The 16,022-nt window shown below is 37.4% G+C and overlaps 1 protein-coding gene across 5 annotated transcripts in view; it reads right to left on the minus strand.

Moving 5' to 3' along the window:
- Positions 1 to 2,029: 2,029 nt before the first annotated feature.
- The window catches only part of FAM193A (family with sequence similarity 193, member A), a 79,209-nt gene continuing 65,216 nt past the window's right edge, over positions 2,030 to 16,022 (minus strand). For 4 of the 5 annotated variants that reach the window (XM_010583538.1, XM_010583535.1, XM_010583537.1 and 1 more), the window contains 5 exons: positions 13,905 to 14,091; positions 11,826 to 12,056; positions 9,117 to 9,960; positions 6,060 to 6,141; positions 2,030 to 3,401 (listed from right to left, as the gene is read on the minus strand). In XM_010583538.1, the coding sequence (XP_010581840.1) occupies positions 3,308 to 3,401; positions 6,060 to 6,141; positions 9,117 to 9,960; positions 11,826 to 12,056; positions 13,905 to 14,091 (1,438 nt within the window). In that variant the 3' untranslated portion in view covers positions 2,030 to 3,307. The remainder of the gene's footprint in view (positions 3,402 to 6,059; positions 6,142 to 9,116; positions 9,961 to 11,825; positions 12,057 to 13,904; positions 14,092 to 16,022) is intronic. The other variant, XR_775395.1, reaches the window with a different exon arrangement.

The raw sequence follows: 16,022 nt of genomic DNA on the forward strand, positions 1-16,022 counted from the left end.
ATGCCTGAAAAAGTACCACATCCTCAGATTCAGCAGCACTGATATCAGCAGACAGGCCTAAAATAGCTATGCCACCAGTCACCTCCAGAGCTTAGATATTAATCTTTCATACAGCTTAAGATGAGTAAGGAACAGGGGGACAAGTTACACTACAGTTATCAAAGTAGACCGGTCTCAAAGGTAGAATTTTTCCCCCTTCCAACTCTCATGAAGAACTCAAATTTACTCAGTCATGATGTATTATTTACAGAGTTCTCCTTTACTTGAAGTTACCTTTGAATGTATTATATCTGGATTAAACGCATCTGAACTACACAAATACCAGTGTAGAATATTTGTGCCTCTAATAGGAGGTTATAGTGTTGCACCTAAACAGACTTTACATCGCTGCTTATTTAGGCATTAAAACATGCTCATAATTCAGCAAATCCTTAATAAGCCCATTTAATGAATGGGATAACAGTAATTAATTCATTTGCCCAAGGCCGCAAAAGTGGTAGAACTGAAGCCAGTACTTTCAAATCTGCTGGCTCCCAGACTAGGCCATGCTTATCTTCATTTAATTATGAATTTAGAAAAATACGACTTGCCTTTAAGTTCTCACCAGGGTGCAACAACAGCAGATCCATGGAGCCTCATTCTTCATGCTTTCTGTGTAGTGCATGGAATCGTGTCAGTTGTACTAATATACCACGATGGAGCATAAGACAAATATCTTTGAAAGTTATTACAAACACATACATGTACTGCTCAAATGCAGAAGGACTTCTGTTGTCCTAACCCAGGATTTCAAAATAAAGAGAAGCAGTCACATTCATGTAACACTCTGAACAGCTTTCTTAATAGAGAATAAAGCTGACTTTCTTCCCCATTTACTAGTGAAAACAAATGCTATGAAATGAGTTTTCTAGCACCATTAAAAATTTCAGTACTTTCAAAGCATTCCTACCCTAGAGAAGCTGGGATCTACACCAATATTCGCCCATGTGACATCAGCTAGTTTTTCCATCCTATGCCTCAATTTGTTGAGATCACTGACCTAGAAATTACTAGTGATGACATACACTGCCACCTTGTGTAACAGTTCAGAACTGAACAAGTCTGAAAAGTTGGGATTTCACACAAACATCCAGCTTCAGCTGTTTTAACAGCATTTTTTTTTTTTTTTTCACAGCCACTGTCCCACATGAGAAGCCTCACCACTTCTACATAACGAAGATATAACTCAGGTTGCAACAGATGCAAGCCTCCATGATCCCAAGAAACAATGTTCTTTCTTCTCCACTAACTGATGCAGGTATTTTCAACAGTACATAGTTTTGCAGACACAGTTGGTGCTAAGTGGCATATATACTACCTTTTAGATTTGAGATGCTATTCCTCCAGCACAAGCAAATAAAAACTATATACTACAATACTGCATTGACAAAAAAAGTGAGGCTAAGCTATTAATCCCTTCCACAACCTGAATCTGAGGAAGAGTAATATAAGTTCTGACTTTTACATGCCTGGACTATATTTTGAGAACAGGTATTTGTCATTCCCTCCTCTACAAAACGAGACTGAGGGCTCATTTAGCTACAATGGCTGGGTATAAGCTGAGCAACTATATTCTGTACCAGCAGCACACACTGGGACAGGAGCTCCAGGACCAACAAGGATGTGAAGTTGTAAATATCCCAGTGGTCTGTAGCCAACCCAATCCTCCTGCTACATCTGGACCTCACAGCGGACATGGAAGCAATCATCCATTAAACCTTCTTGAGTCTGAAGCCAAGTGTAATTACACTGTCTTGCAAAGCAGTCCCAAGCCCAGTGGGTATATCACAAAAAAAGTACGTGTTAACAAGTAGAGGAAAGAAAAATGTGGAATGGTTCTGGAAAAGGACGTTACTGGGCTTTGAAGCTGTATAGTCCTTTTAAATACACACTGAGTGGAAGTACTCTTTTCTTAAAAAAAAAAAAGGAAGACTGACATAATTTATATAAGTATGGTCATCTGGAAGTAAAAAGAAAGATTCTATTGTCTCTTCTGAATATATAGCACAGTATCAGAAAAACTTCTACAAGTGCAATATCTTTAGACAGATCAAAATCCTAAACTATCAGTTTTCTTCCATGCTGGGCAGTACTATGCAACCTGTATAACATTACCATATTGTTAACTATTTACACGATAGCAGCATTGAGCCTATCTGCTTCATTTCTGCACTGACATTAAATTGGAAATTTTTGTATTACCTTGTTTCTTACAAATTATCCATTGAAAGAGAAGCATTACAGTAATTCACAGAATTCACAAACTTAACTCCAGCATTCAGCAGGAGTCTTCCTTGCTCTAGCAGACAGCAGGTTTTTCCCATCAGCTGAGCTGGCAAACAAGGAATACGCTGAAGTTGAGTAGCATTCACTGACCAATTTTGACATAAGACGGAATTTAGTTTAGAAAAACATTACTTGTTTGGTATGTTTGTTTCTTCCCTTTTCCCACCCAAGCAGAAAAAAGCAAGACACAAGTCTTCTGCCATACTAATGTATTCCATCTTTCAAAAAGAAAGACATGATTTTAATATTACTTAACAATATGTTAAAAAAGTAGCCAGTTAGGCTTCAGTGTTAATACAATTATACACTCTATAACAGATTTGATAGTGTGAGTACTGTTCTTTTTTAAATTTTCTCATTCTGCAAGTATTCTTACACAAGCTGGCTACAAGTCAGAAAAAAAAAAAATCAAAACACAAATAGCGTAACTTGTACACTCTTAAACAGTAGATTGTGAAAGAACTGAGGAAATACTTGTCCCATAAGAGCCTCTTTTTCATGAAGTCATGTCAGAAGAATTCTGGAGCAGATGAAAGCACAACTGACTAGGTCCATTCCTTTGTCAGGAGTCAGAATGACAAAACATAGCTAGATGCAGAAGTGACAGGAGCCACTGCAGATGATGCAAACTAGTATTTTGGCCTCCACCCAAGCCTAAGCAATTTAAAGTCTTTGAGGCCAAGGCATTCAGAAGGAGATGGAAAAGAGCTATTGTTCCAACTCCAACAGCATACAGCTACAATCAAGTAAGTCTCACTCACAGACTACAAGCACACAAGCTAACAAATTCAGGTAGAAAGTGGCAATTTTTCAGTCCGCAAGAATTATCAGGCCAAAGGGTTCAGTGCAGATCCACACAGCACTGGGGACAAGGCAAGGCAGCACTGGCTCAAGACCAGATAAGCTCTCAGCACAGCAGGACAGGTAAGTGGAGTTGTCGTTCATTGATTCCTGCAGGGTTCCCTCCCCATATTGTGTCATTTCAATGTGCAGCAAAGGTGGTTTTTTTCAAGCTAAAATTGGACCAGTTGATGGAAAGTCTCTGCCTTGTCTGTCTGGCAGAATCCAAGCAGAATCTGAAAAGAAAAAATTGATAAAGTGAAACCAATATACTTAAAATCAAACCACAGGTGTTATCCCTCTTTAGACAAGCAGCTCTCATTCAGAAAGACAAAACCTCTTAAAAAATCATACCTAAAAAAACCCAAAGCACTTGTCCATCACTCAAATATATCACAAACCAGTTACCTTAAACACTGTTGCATTATCATGAGTAAGTGAATGAAGTAGCAAAGAACACTGAATATTTAGCAGCACAGAAGCTAGCTGAATGTTAACTAGAAACGGAGATGACATTGCTGTATTTCCCAAAAACTTTGTAACAGTAAGAATGAGTGATAGGTGATGTGTAAAGCAGAAGCACCAATGGCATGGGACACCACTGCTTCTCTCATGAATACAGCGAAGTTATGCTGGAGACAAAGACCTAGGGAAAGGAGGTTTGTTTATAAATACAGCAGGTAAGTAGCCCACATGCCTGGAAAAAGCACCTTTAGAACAAAAATCTACTTATTTGCTTTCACTGAACACAACTTATGGAAGAAATTTTGAAAAAGGTTGCCATATGCAGGCATTTCAGTAACAGTTAATTCATGCTGAAGAATTTTATCAAGGCAAGGTGTAACTTGTTTAGGCTAAAGGCTGCATGACAGCATCAAGGTAGCGCATACCCCTCTCTGGAAGGCTATACAGCTTCTGTAACAACTGAAAGCCAAAAAAGGGGAGCAGACAGAAGGAGCAAAATAGAAAAGGTACAGTGGAAGGTTAGAAGAGCTAGACTTATTTTGTTCTTTCTATGCTAAAGTTAACAGTAGCTTGCAAAATTAATTCCGAAGTCAGGGTGTAATTGAAGTATCCATCTATTACGCCACTACAAAGCAAGAAGGAAAGATGACAAATTAACTATCAGTAGAAAGTATGCATTCAGTAGGCCTGTGCAGCTCATTGTCATGGAGGGTTACTAAAACAAGCAATGTTGCTAGCTTTCTAAGTATTATGTTGGAAATTATCAAGTGACAGAAAACATATGCATTAAAGGTGCCTTCACTGCATTAAGTAGCTGTTTTTCTGCCCAAGAACGGCATCTATCAGGGCTTTTCAGACAGGTATACATAAAAAAAATTGGACAGTTACACACACTTGCTAACAGATGACAGTACAGGAGTAGATTACACCAGTTACTGAACCAATTACAAAACAGTACAGTTAAAAGTGTTAATTCTTCATTTGGAATCACGTTTGACAAGTTTATCTCCAAATTTCAGCTGCACTTCTACAAATATAAGACACTACTTCATTCGTCCTATTGAGAGTAGGGAACTGGTGAAAAGAACTTTTGTATTTTATTTTTACAGATACTGCGAACTTGAATGAAACTAAGAATATTCCATGAAACCCGTAACAAAGCCTTATGCTATACCAACACTAGCACTATCTAATATATGCCACATTTCACCTATAAAACCTACACTCCAATTTAAAAAAAAAATCCTTTAATTTGCATCACTCAAAAATAATTGTGAAGAATAGAGTAACTCCATAAATAATCACAGACATATGCATTTTGTTTAGTAATAATAAGCAGCACAGAGAAGCAGTTGTACTCTGTCCTTTGCAAGACCCAGACATACATTGCATATCAGGCAAACAGACTATGAAAACTATATAAATTTAGAAAAGAACTTGAAATCCATACTGAAAGCCCTTTCTTAAAAAACCCTACCCCTTAAACAAATGGCTTTAGTGGTTTCATGAAATACTACTGTTGATTCCTAAATTATTCAACTGCAGGAAACTGATTTGCTTGTAACACTTCAGATTTGGCTATCGTGATGAAAGCCTTACTAGATGTTTTCATGGGAAACTAGCACACCCAGCCACCATTAAAGAACACAAACTTGAGTAGATTTCAGTATTATGGAAGAACATGTGCTACATTATTTAAACATGAGCTGTCTGCTCATATTTGAGGAATTTAAACGTAACTAATGTGATGTGTACATCCCTAAAGCAACCAAAATGCACAGAAAAGTGTTTCACAAGCACAGGTTCATATTATTCTTTTACTGTCACTGCACTAGCATAAACATTCCCTCTTTATGATTTGCATAAGCTAATATCCCACAGTTATACCATCTCTACTTCATGTACAGTATAAAATTCCAAACTAATAGCTCCTATAAACAAGGAAGAAAACATCATGAACAAACCTTTTTGAAGTATCTGGTCTGGAATTTAAAACATAGTTTTATTTGATCAACAATTAACACCTAACATAGATTTTAATTTTTTTTTTTAACACTAATCAGTATTTGGTCAGTGTGGATGAAACAAATATTCATGCAAACTTTGCTTATATAAAAAAATGGTAACTGAGAATATTCTGAAAGCATTGATGAGAACCTGGGGGACACATAGATGATTCTGGCACTCATTTCTGTATTTGTGCTACTCAGCTACGATCTGTGCCCATAGATCTACAGCTTTGGTGATTGTTATAGTATCGAGAACGTCAGCTGTAACAGGATTTGCTATGTTACAACACAGTACAACACAGGCTTTTCTGCTAGGAGTTAGTTAAGTTGTGGGTTGGTGCGATTTTTTTTTTTTTGTTAAAAACACAGCATATGGGAGGAAGCACAGCAGCTTTATACGTAGGGATTATGGCACTTTACCTTTTAAAATACTCCACTTCTCGCTCTGTTTCATCCATTTCCACGCTATCTAGATCAATGTCTTTGGGTAGAAACACATCATCTATAAAGAAAAAGGATGACACTATGTTAGATTCCATGGGGAGGGAAGAAGGAGAAAGGAAGAAGCTTGAAGAAGCTGCATGAAATGTGTTTTTTGGAGAACTGCCTGAACTTTGTAGGCTATTGATTATTCATGTTTAGGCTGAATTAATACAAACTTATAATTAAAAAGACACCTTAAAAACCCTATACTAGTACCTCTGCTCAGCCTTTACGGAGTTACACTGGGAACAAGGGAGAGATGAATCACCAATAAATTTACTGATTGCATTGGTTGCAAAAGCTGCAATAAACCTGGACTACACATGAGAATGGTCAAATTGTACAACGAATCAGATAGCTAACGAACAGCATTCAACTGCCTGAAATTTGTTGGCCTTACTACAGAAAAGGCAGCTTTAGAAACATTTTAAAAATGGTATTTATAAAGAAAAATACTTTAAGAATTCTGGGTTTGTAGAGCTGCTGTACTCCCCCTGGGACATGATCATCAGGCTGTGTCTGCAAGAGTCTGAAGTCATGCTGCCTACAATCAGGAATTTTTTTTAAAACTTTTTTTAACATAGTTTAATATGGCCTGAATTTAGGCCTCAGCTATAGCAACAAAGACTCCTTAAAGTCTGTTGGTATATTGTACTGTCTCAGTGTACAGTTCTCTTTCGTACTTAAAAAAAATATGTGCAGGAAAGCATAAATTTTTGCAAAAACCAATTTGAGCATCTTCCTATACATATATACTCCAATCTCATTTCTGAAGCAGCTTCAGAACACATTCCAAAAAGGGTGAGACAAACTAACCAAAACCACCTAGTACACATCAGGACGCTAGAATCCTTGAGATTATGAGAACAAACAACTCTTTTCTAAAGGCATTCCTGGTAGTTTAAAGGTTGCACATCTTTGCCATGCAATTTACTTCTGAAGAACCAGAAAGCCCTATAAACAGAGGGCTTCCCTATACCCCTACTTTTCTTCAGCCTCTTCATAACAAGGAGTTAAAAAACTCTGCCAGAATTTATTTCTTCAAGAAACAGACATCACACCAAAAGCAGTAATGTTCACCGCCTTATCACTTCATTCTACAACTCAGTTAAAAAAACCCAACAAACTTTGTTACCCTCTTTTCATGTTCTTTCAATTACACTAGTTCTATTTTTTTTTTCCTTAGTTCATTTTTTGTGCCTTCGCTAATTTGGTACATCAACCCTATGTCTTTAAGAAATTAAAACTAAGTGAAAAATTGTATATTGTAGTATCCTTCCTGTAGTTTTGAAGTCAGAACTACTCAAAGCAGTGATCCAGTCCCAAGTCTTCAGAAAGCAGCACAATTATCTCTTTATAAATTCAGAAACAAGTCCTTATGTTTTTTCACATTTAAACATCAGTTTTCAAAATTGTAACCCTTCTTGATTTAAGCAGCAGAAAACAATGGTGAGGGGCAAGGAGAAGGAGAAGATACAGGAAGCTACTTGCATTCTCCTGTAGTAAACATCCTCCACCACCACCCCCCTTCAATAGCTTCTCTTTCAAATGTCTTCAAATGGTTTCTCCAGTCTTCTCTTTCTGCTCCTAATTCTAGAGTTTTGTCTTGCTCCATTGACTGGAGTACATTCTTCTCAGCAAATTAAAAAACCCCCAAACCTAAACACACAACACAGTATGCACAAGAACTAAGGTATCAGAGAAAAGGGTTCAATGCTGTATTGCTGCTTGATTGACATGGAATGGAAACACTGAACATAAGAAGGGTTAAAAAGACAGACTGCTGGGCTGACTCAACCCAAGCATGAAACCATAAAACCGAAGTCGGGCTCTATACCTAGCACTTGCAACAACTAAGAATTTGGTTTACATTTTTGTAACAAAGCTTAATAACATAAGCATTCTGAAACAGTGGCAGAGTGGATTAAGGTCTCATATCTTGATGTGCTTACCAGACAGAACAGCAGCAGGAACTGCAATATTAAGTCATTCTGGTGAATGGACATTTAATCTATGCACCGTTACCACTCAGCTACCAGGTGATCCCAGGGGAATGACCGGGTGCTCTGAGCAGACAGATGTCCACACCGCAAAACTGCCATCCCAACTGGCAGTCCCAGCATGGACCAAGCATGTGCAGGAATAAACTGGTGCCCAAGAATGGCAGTTTGATTAGTGTGCTGACAAAGCCAACCAGCTAGCACTGCATGAGCTTCTCAGCTATGGTATTAGCTGTCAGATGTTTTCAGGAACACAAAAAAATATGTTGGGAAGAAAATTATGCAAGTGCAACTTGTTTGAGTCAACTCAATCTTCTATGGTTTTATTATTTCTACCAGATAAATTAAAAAATCTGTTTACTAGCACAAACTAATATTTATGTGGAGAAAACACTCAATATTATCAACTCATTAACATCTCACTGTAAGTTTTCACTCTGGCAAATAAAAACCGGTAAATTAGTTTTTGTATTTACTTACCTGTTAATGTAATTAATATATGAAAGGAATTATTTCCACTGAGAAAATGCATATTTATGCATAAGTGATCATTCTTTGGCTGCAGAGTCCCCTTACTTTCCTTGCTCAAAGAGTAAGACCAACTTTAGACTATACTCTTAATGCTGTATGAGAAACAACCTTGCTTTTAAAAAAGTTCAAAATGGATTTCGGCATACTATTGAATTATTCTAAATATTTATTTTAAGCAAGATAGGCTTTACAGAAGAGACTGGTTTTCTTAACTGACAAAACCCGCATAACAAAACCAGCAGCATATGCCAGTTTATTCATTCTTTAAAGCATCCTACACCTCTTTACTAAAGCTCTATGCATCTCCTAATTGTTATCATTACAGTGACTTGAGTTTTCCTGACATCAGTTTTTCTGTTTCTCTAATCTACATTGGCAGGAATGACTGAAGATTTCAAATTTCTGGACTTAAACAGTAACAATAAAAAACAACCTGAATTCTTCAACTTTCTTATACACTTACCAATGGAATTGTTGACTTTGTCCCCTTTTTTCTTCTTGTTTTTCTTGTTCTTGCCTTTTGGTTGAGGAGAATCTGCAAGTATTAGCTTATTATTTTGTTGCTGATCGCTTGGTGAAGGGGATTCACTTGTTACAGGTGCCTTCTCTTCCTTTACATGGTTTAACTGTTTTTTGTTGTTATTGTTTAATTTCTTTTCCTCTTTTTTAGGTTCTGCAAGTGTTGGGAGCTCTGCTGCTTTTGCTTTGGATTCTGTTTGGTTTCTGGTTTTATTCTGAATTTCAGCTGCTTTGGGGGATTCAACAGGCTTTTTCACTTGTTCAGCACACGGTTTGTTTATCTGCTTTAGTTTCTGTTTGCTGTTTCCTTCTTTATGTTGATGCATAATATCAAGCAGAAAAGAGAGGGGCTCATGCTGCTTTACACTCCCCTCTTTCTGATAAAGCAGCTTTGAGTCTCTAGTGTTTACAGGATTGGACAGTTCACAGCCTGTCTCTGAAACCGGCCTCTGTTCTGTATGATTCACATGTCCTGACAGTGAACCGGAGGAGGTTTCTATCTTTTCTGATTGCTCAAGTGTACCATTCTGAATGTCTTCAGGTGTGTTTGGGACAGATTCCTTCACTGCCTGGCAGTTTCGAGTAAGCATGTCCACCTTCTGACAGTCTTTACTTGTTCGTTCTTTCTTCTTTTTCTTTACAGCCCGCAACTGCTGAAGTTCTTGAAGCCGTTGTAATTCTTGTTTCAGCCTCTCTTCTTCTTCTTCCTCACGCCGCCTCTGTTCCTCAAGCAACTGGTGATGCTCCCTCTCCCTGGCTTCTGCTTCAAGTCGAGCTTTTTCTTCAAGCTACAAAATAACAATAGGTTTATTGAAAGTGACAAATGTTTTGGAAATTATTACTACTTTTCTCTACATTATAAATCCTAGGTTGTTAACATACAAACATACTTAATCCAGAAGTCTGCACAGCAATCAAATAGCTATTTATACAAAAGCTGCCCTTTAAAGTATATTAAAATCCTTTCTATATTTCTATGTTTCTGTAACATATTTGACTGTTGTTAATGCCAGCTGTTGATCTTCTCTTTGCTACTGTTAAGCCTAACTCCATATCAAAGTTTTCTACAACCTGCTGAACAAAAACCTGCTGAAAACATAACATTCAACTTCATTCTCAACAACTGCATGTATTACTAAGGTAGCTCAAGTTTGCATCATGTTGTATCGTTTACCTGTTCTCTTGCTACAGTAGCAGAGTTGCTTTGTTTCAGTGTTCATGAACATTAGGAAAAGCAATCATTAAAAACATTTTACAGCAAAACACTAAGCACACAAAAGTTACATTAAAAGTTGTCAAAAATAGTAAGCATGGTAAAGTTTCCTGCTGTCAGCGATAAGTTCATAAACCACATGGAACAAAGACACAAGGGATTTTTTTCAGCCATTACTGCAAATGCCTAAAACTTTGCTGTGCAGCATTGATCTTGCATTATTAGCAAAAAAGAAAGGAAATCGTGAACTGAGAACAATCACATCCATTTATTTTCTTGCACATTTAGAAGTGCCTGTATGGGATTACTTTTTCACATTTATAGAAGTTATGCAAAATACCCTAGGAGAATCTTCCACTGCTTATGCTCAAACTGCATTGCAAGAGCTAAGTTAATTTTTCATTATGAATTTTACAAATTGAATTTTATTTATAACTAACTCACTAAGCCCTCAAGTTGCTGAATAGCGCTACAACATGAACATAAAGAATATAACTTCTGAACATCAGGTCTTCCAAACCCATGGAAGCATTTAAAGAACACAGAATTAGTGCCAGCAAGGAAATCCACAAACAAGAAATATTTACAATGCGGTCACACAACATGCTTATCAGCGTTCAGAAACATTCAGCAACCAATCTCGAGCCTTGAACTTCATACCTAAGGCTGATACTTGAATTGCAGTAAGAAAAGTCAATTTCCTGCTTGTTCAACTTAAATATATATATATATATTTATTTTCTCTATTAACTCAAATACTGTTTTCAAAAAATAATTTCACTGTTACACATTGGAGTTTTTTTAGAAATGTTTTTGCCAATTTTCATTTGAAAGCAATTTGTAATTTTTTCTTCCTTGCCCCCTCTTTGCAGCTTGCCACTTCACTCCAGCTTGGGATAGCCCTTCATGTCATCATGTGGCCCAGCACTTAACCTCTTTCAATCAGGACAGCAAGGTGCCCAGTGCAATCATTCTAAAAATATAAATTCTCAACTTTTCCTCTGTCATAAAAGCACTGACCTTATGTCTCCTGGCTTCCTACAGAGATACTTTATCATAACCATTATCCCAGTACAGAAATGCTAGTTTTCTAACTCCCTCCACACTTTTAAATGTCAATTCTACAAAACAATCAAATTCTTAACATTTCTGACACTTAGAAATAGCTTTCTAAAGTGTGGAAAATTCCAGTATAAAGCTGACTTGCAACAAAACACAAGACAACAATATTGCGAGGAATCTTCCCAGTCTACTATATAATTCCTGAGGCAGTATCCGAACAGGTAAGCCAGCTCTGTATATACAAACAGGCAGTGTACCACAAACTACAAAGAAAACAATTATACTATTATTATAAAGTCAGTATACAGTGGTATACTTACAGAGAGTACACAGATTCAAAAACATAAGGTCTAGGATAAACATACTTTTATGTCTTACCTTTCTTTGCTTATGTCTGGCTCGCTTGGCTGCTCGAGAACTGCTTACTGGTTTGGTTTCAGAGCTGTTTATAAATTGTAGCAAGTCTTCCACCTTTCGATGGTCAACAACACTTTCCCTTTCAGAGATCTGATCTGGTTTCTTCGGCTGTTCCTCTTTCCTTTTTGTTAGACGTAAACGAAGCTTTTCTCGCATCTCTGCGTAATTTCTACTGGTTGGTGCAGCTGGAGGCTGAAGGACACAAGACAAAAGTTTAGTGAATAAATACAAAAATTTCACTGACCTAAGACCTTTGAGGTTTGGAATTTTAGAAACCTTCAAATAACTTGGAAAGTCCAAACCTGAATATCAGACTCCTTATTGTGTGTATGCATACCTGAAGTTGTATTTAACAGGCAACAGACCTGTCAGACTTGGTGCTAGCTTGTGAACTGTATTTTCCAACTGAAAGAATGACTGATCTTGTGGAGGAATGCACAAGTAAGACGACAAATACCTTTAAAAGCAAGAAGGAAGATTTCCATATTCTCTTGTGATCGGTATACCACACTAGGAAATCTGAAAGGAGCAGACATTTGCTGCTGTTTCCACTTTCTATGACGTCTGTTTCAGAGTTCAGGCTACATGGGCCTCTGGGCTGTAACTGTGAAGGCTTAATGACCCTGCATGCCAGCGTACCTCCAGCAGAGTCGCATCAATAACTTGGTAACACTGCTGCAAGCTGAATCCTTGCGTCATGTTTCATATCTCTATTCCCATCCGCTGCTCCTGCCTCTCAACTTCTCATTCCTCCTCCCCTCCTGCTGCCTTACCCTCTCCCTTCCTGCACCAGATCTGGTGCCCATCTGTTTGGAGCTACACCAGTTCAACTCATTAAACGAGCAAAACAAAGCCCATTAACTTAAAAATCCTGTAGCGTTCTGCCACTTCAGCAAAATGAATAACTTACTGTGCAGATACCTATCAAAGACAGATCACTCATGTTCCCACCATGTCCATGTGATGAGAAACGGGATCCCCTCCCTGCCCCTTCCAGCCACAGGGCAGGGGCTTTTAATTCACTTCATACTCTAAGATGAAACTGCGTCTGATCAAATAAAAGCTGTTTATTGGCCATGTATGTCAAATAGGAAAAAAAATGCCAGACACTCAAATTCTACTAGTTAACTGATTATTAAACCAGACTATACACAGAATTTACAAATGAGGCCAGCAGGAAAATGAAATTTTAAGTTAAGAAAAAATTTAATGTGGCAACTTAACAGCTTTTAGAATTGCATTCATGCAAATGAAAAGATATGATTACAAGAATTCACTAGACGTGTATGAAGTTAACTTCAGGATGCTTCAAACAAAGTGTTAAGTATTCAAATAAAGAACATAAGGGAAAAGATTTTATATAACCCGCATGCTTTAGAAATCCATAATTTCTTCAAAACACCCTTTAAGTAGTAATGCAAGTCAGTGTCTATCAAAATGCACCAGTAAATAAAATTGTCTGTAATACTGAAAACAGGGAAAATGCAGTTTGGGTCCTTTGATAAAAGTATAATTTCAACTTACACTGCCTAAGTTCTACATAAGAATAGTTTATTTTTAAAAAAGGAAAAAGAAGAAAAAAAAGTAAGTTCAAGTTGAGGATTGCTGTTTTTATAGATGGGAGAATGGCTCATAAATTGCTACAAACATTTAAAAAATGTCCTATATTAAGTGTACTTTTACTCAAACTCATCACATTATTTATAATCACACTACTACAGATGAGTGCATGAATTTTGTAAAGTTATTAGAATGGCTCAATGTCCCTCTTCGCAGTTTCAGTCAAACATGGTATCTATTATCCAAGTCAGTTGCTTCCTAAATCTTTTAGTCATTTTTATTGAATTGCTTTCAGCTGGAAAGGTTTGTTTCAGACCTTCATTTCAAAGAGGAAAATTACTTTCTAACCATGCTCCTTGTACTTTTTCTCTTGAGTGAGCTCCAGTGCCACTCCCTTAGTTGCAGTCTCATAAATCACATACAATCAATGATGAGTAAGTGACAAAAAAGCAAATAAAAGCAATTTAAAATACAACTTACTCCTCCATGGCCGAAGAACTCACAGTAACAGCAGTCACAGTATTTTCCTTCCTTCTGATTTGTGGATGTTGAGGTACTGGAGCTGTGCTCTGAACAGCTGTCTTCATCTTGGCTCTCCTCTCCATCGTACTGTTGATGATCATACGTGTTACTGTTCTCACAGCGATGGCCCTCACAATCAGGATCACTATGTTAAATTAAGAAAAAGCTTATAAAAACTCTAGATTATAGTAAATAAGGTATTTGAAAAGGAACATATACAGTTCTATGTACATCTACCGGGAACAATGACTCTCAGACTGGGAAATCAGCCACCAGTGATGCATCAAATCCTAAAGCTTTCATCTAGTAGCTTGCAAATGGAGATGCTCAAAACCAAACAGCAAGATAAGATGATACAAGAGAAATTCATTTATAAAACCTCATTTAGTGACTCATTGAATGAGCAGCCTAGAGAATGAGTTTTGGAACTGTTCTTCCTGGCTTTAAACAGGTAAAATGGTTTCAGAAGTAGTGATTTACCTTTTTTAAATGGAACGGTTTTGAAACTGCTGCCCATCTCATCACTTGTGAGTTGAAGAGAGCTGTGCAGTTGCAAAGTACTCAACTTATTTCTAAAATCCCCTGGTTTTAGATAGATTTGCAACCTCTTGACTTTAAGAAAAAATTCAGGGTCAGATAAAACCAAAATGTTCCCATTACCCTGTTTGCACCTTTATTTTCAAGGGGAAATACTAGCATGTCTCTTCAATAAGCACCTATATCGCAGTTTATTCCGTCCAGAGCTCTGCATAACTGTGCGCCCAACATATCTACTGTCCGGTTCTTCTAAAACTGATGTGATCTTGCTTCAAAAGTATTTAAAAGAAAAATCCACTCATCTAGGATTAGTATTTCTTCATTCTTATGTTAGAAAGGTGAAAACAAGCCATAATCTGTCGTATCTGCAAATATATGTGAATCTTTTTTCTAATCTTACTCCCCTCCACTCCCTACCAATACGTTTCTCAAGAATTAGTTACCAGGACAGAATGAAAAATTGTTCAACTTCAGTATCTCAGTTATGGAAAAGGCATGCAGAACTGCTGAACAGGAAATACTGCCAGTCAGTGCAAACATTCTGACTAGTCAGTTTGAGCAGCCCTTGCATCACTGTTTCTCGTCTGTTGAGAGTCAGCATTACAGTGCCCAGCAGCACACTGGGATAGCACACACTAGGGGTAACAGATACAATTCCATAGAAATCAAGACTTCGTTAGTTCTGTCGCTCAGTCACTAGATTGAAAGACTAGAGCATAAAGCACTTTTTCCCCATTATAGCACATTACTGATTCATATAGACTGCAATAATTGTTTCTAGGTTCTCTCCCAGTTCATTCCTTACGAACTAAAATTACTTTGTCATGTTAGCACCTGGAGATGATGATAAAGTTGGATTTCTATCGCATTAAATATCCTATATTCAATTCTCTCTCTGCACTAGGTAAGAGAGTTTCTTTCCAAAACTGCAAATAGTTTCTTGAGCAGGAAAGAACAGTTACTTCTTTTGTGATATCATCAATAAAACCCGTTGATAACAGAAATAAGGGCATTTTTAGAAGCACTTCAGGTATGCAGTTAACTAACTCTGCCTAAATATCACATCATCTTCTGAAAACTACTGCAGTAGCCAGCAGACTACATGCATAGCAACCATGACCACAGCCCTGCAGGTCAGAATACTTAGAGTAATGACTCAACTGCTTTTCTGTTATGCCTGCACTCTTCAGACATATCGAAGAGTTGGCACGATTGTCAGTCTGCCACAATACATAACACTACCAGAAGACAACTCCTCCCAACCTCCAAGATCTTTGAAAACCTTCAGAAATCAGAACATCCTTCCACACTACAACCACTGTATAAATGGTGGGACTGATACCTAAGAAGTCTTAAGTGTAGTCAGGAAAATGTGTTACTATGTAGCAGGTTTCAAAACCTTTTTATAGTTTGAGCTAAATCTGTCTACAGACTCCTTAAGTTTTCACAGCTTTTCATTCCTGCTTGCCATGTAATGCTGAAATGACAGAAGACAGATACATTATACAACAGGTTTGTGTCTCAGCAGCAGCAATCACC

The sequence above is a fragment of the Haliaeetus leucocephalus genome, unplaced genomic scaffold (assembly GCF_000737465.1).
Source record: "Haliaeetus leucocephalus isolate CR32 unplaced genomic scaffold, Haliaeetus_leucocephalus-4.0 Scaffold906, whole genome shotgun sequence".
NCBI lineage: Eukaryota > Metazoa > Chordata > Aves > Accipitriformes > Accipitridae > Haliaeetus > Haliaeetus leucocephalus.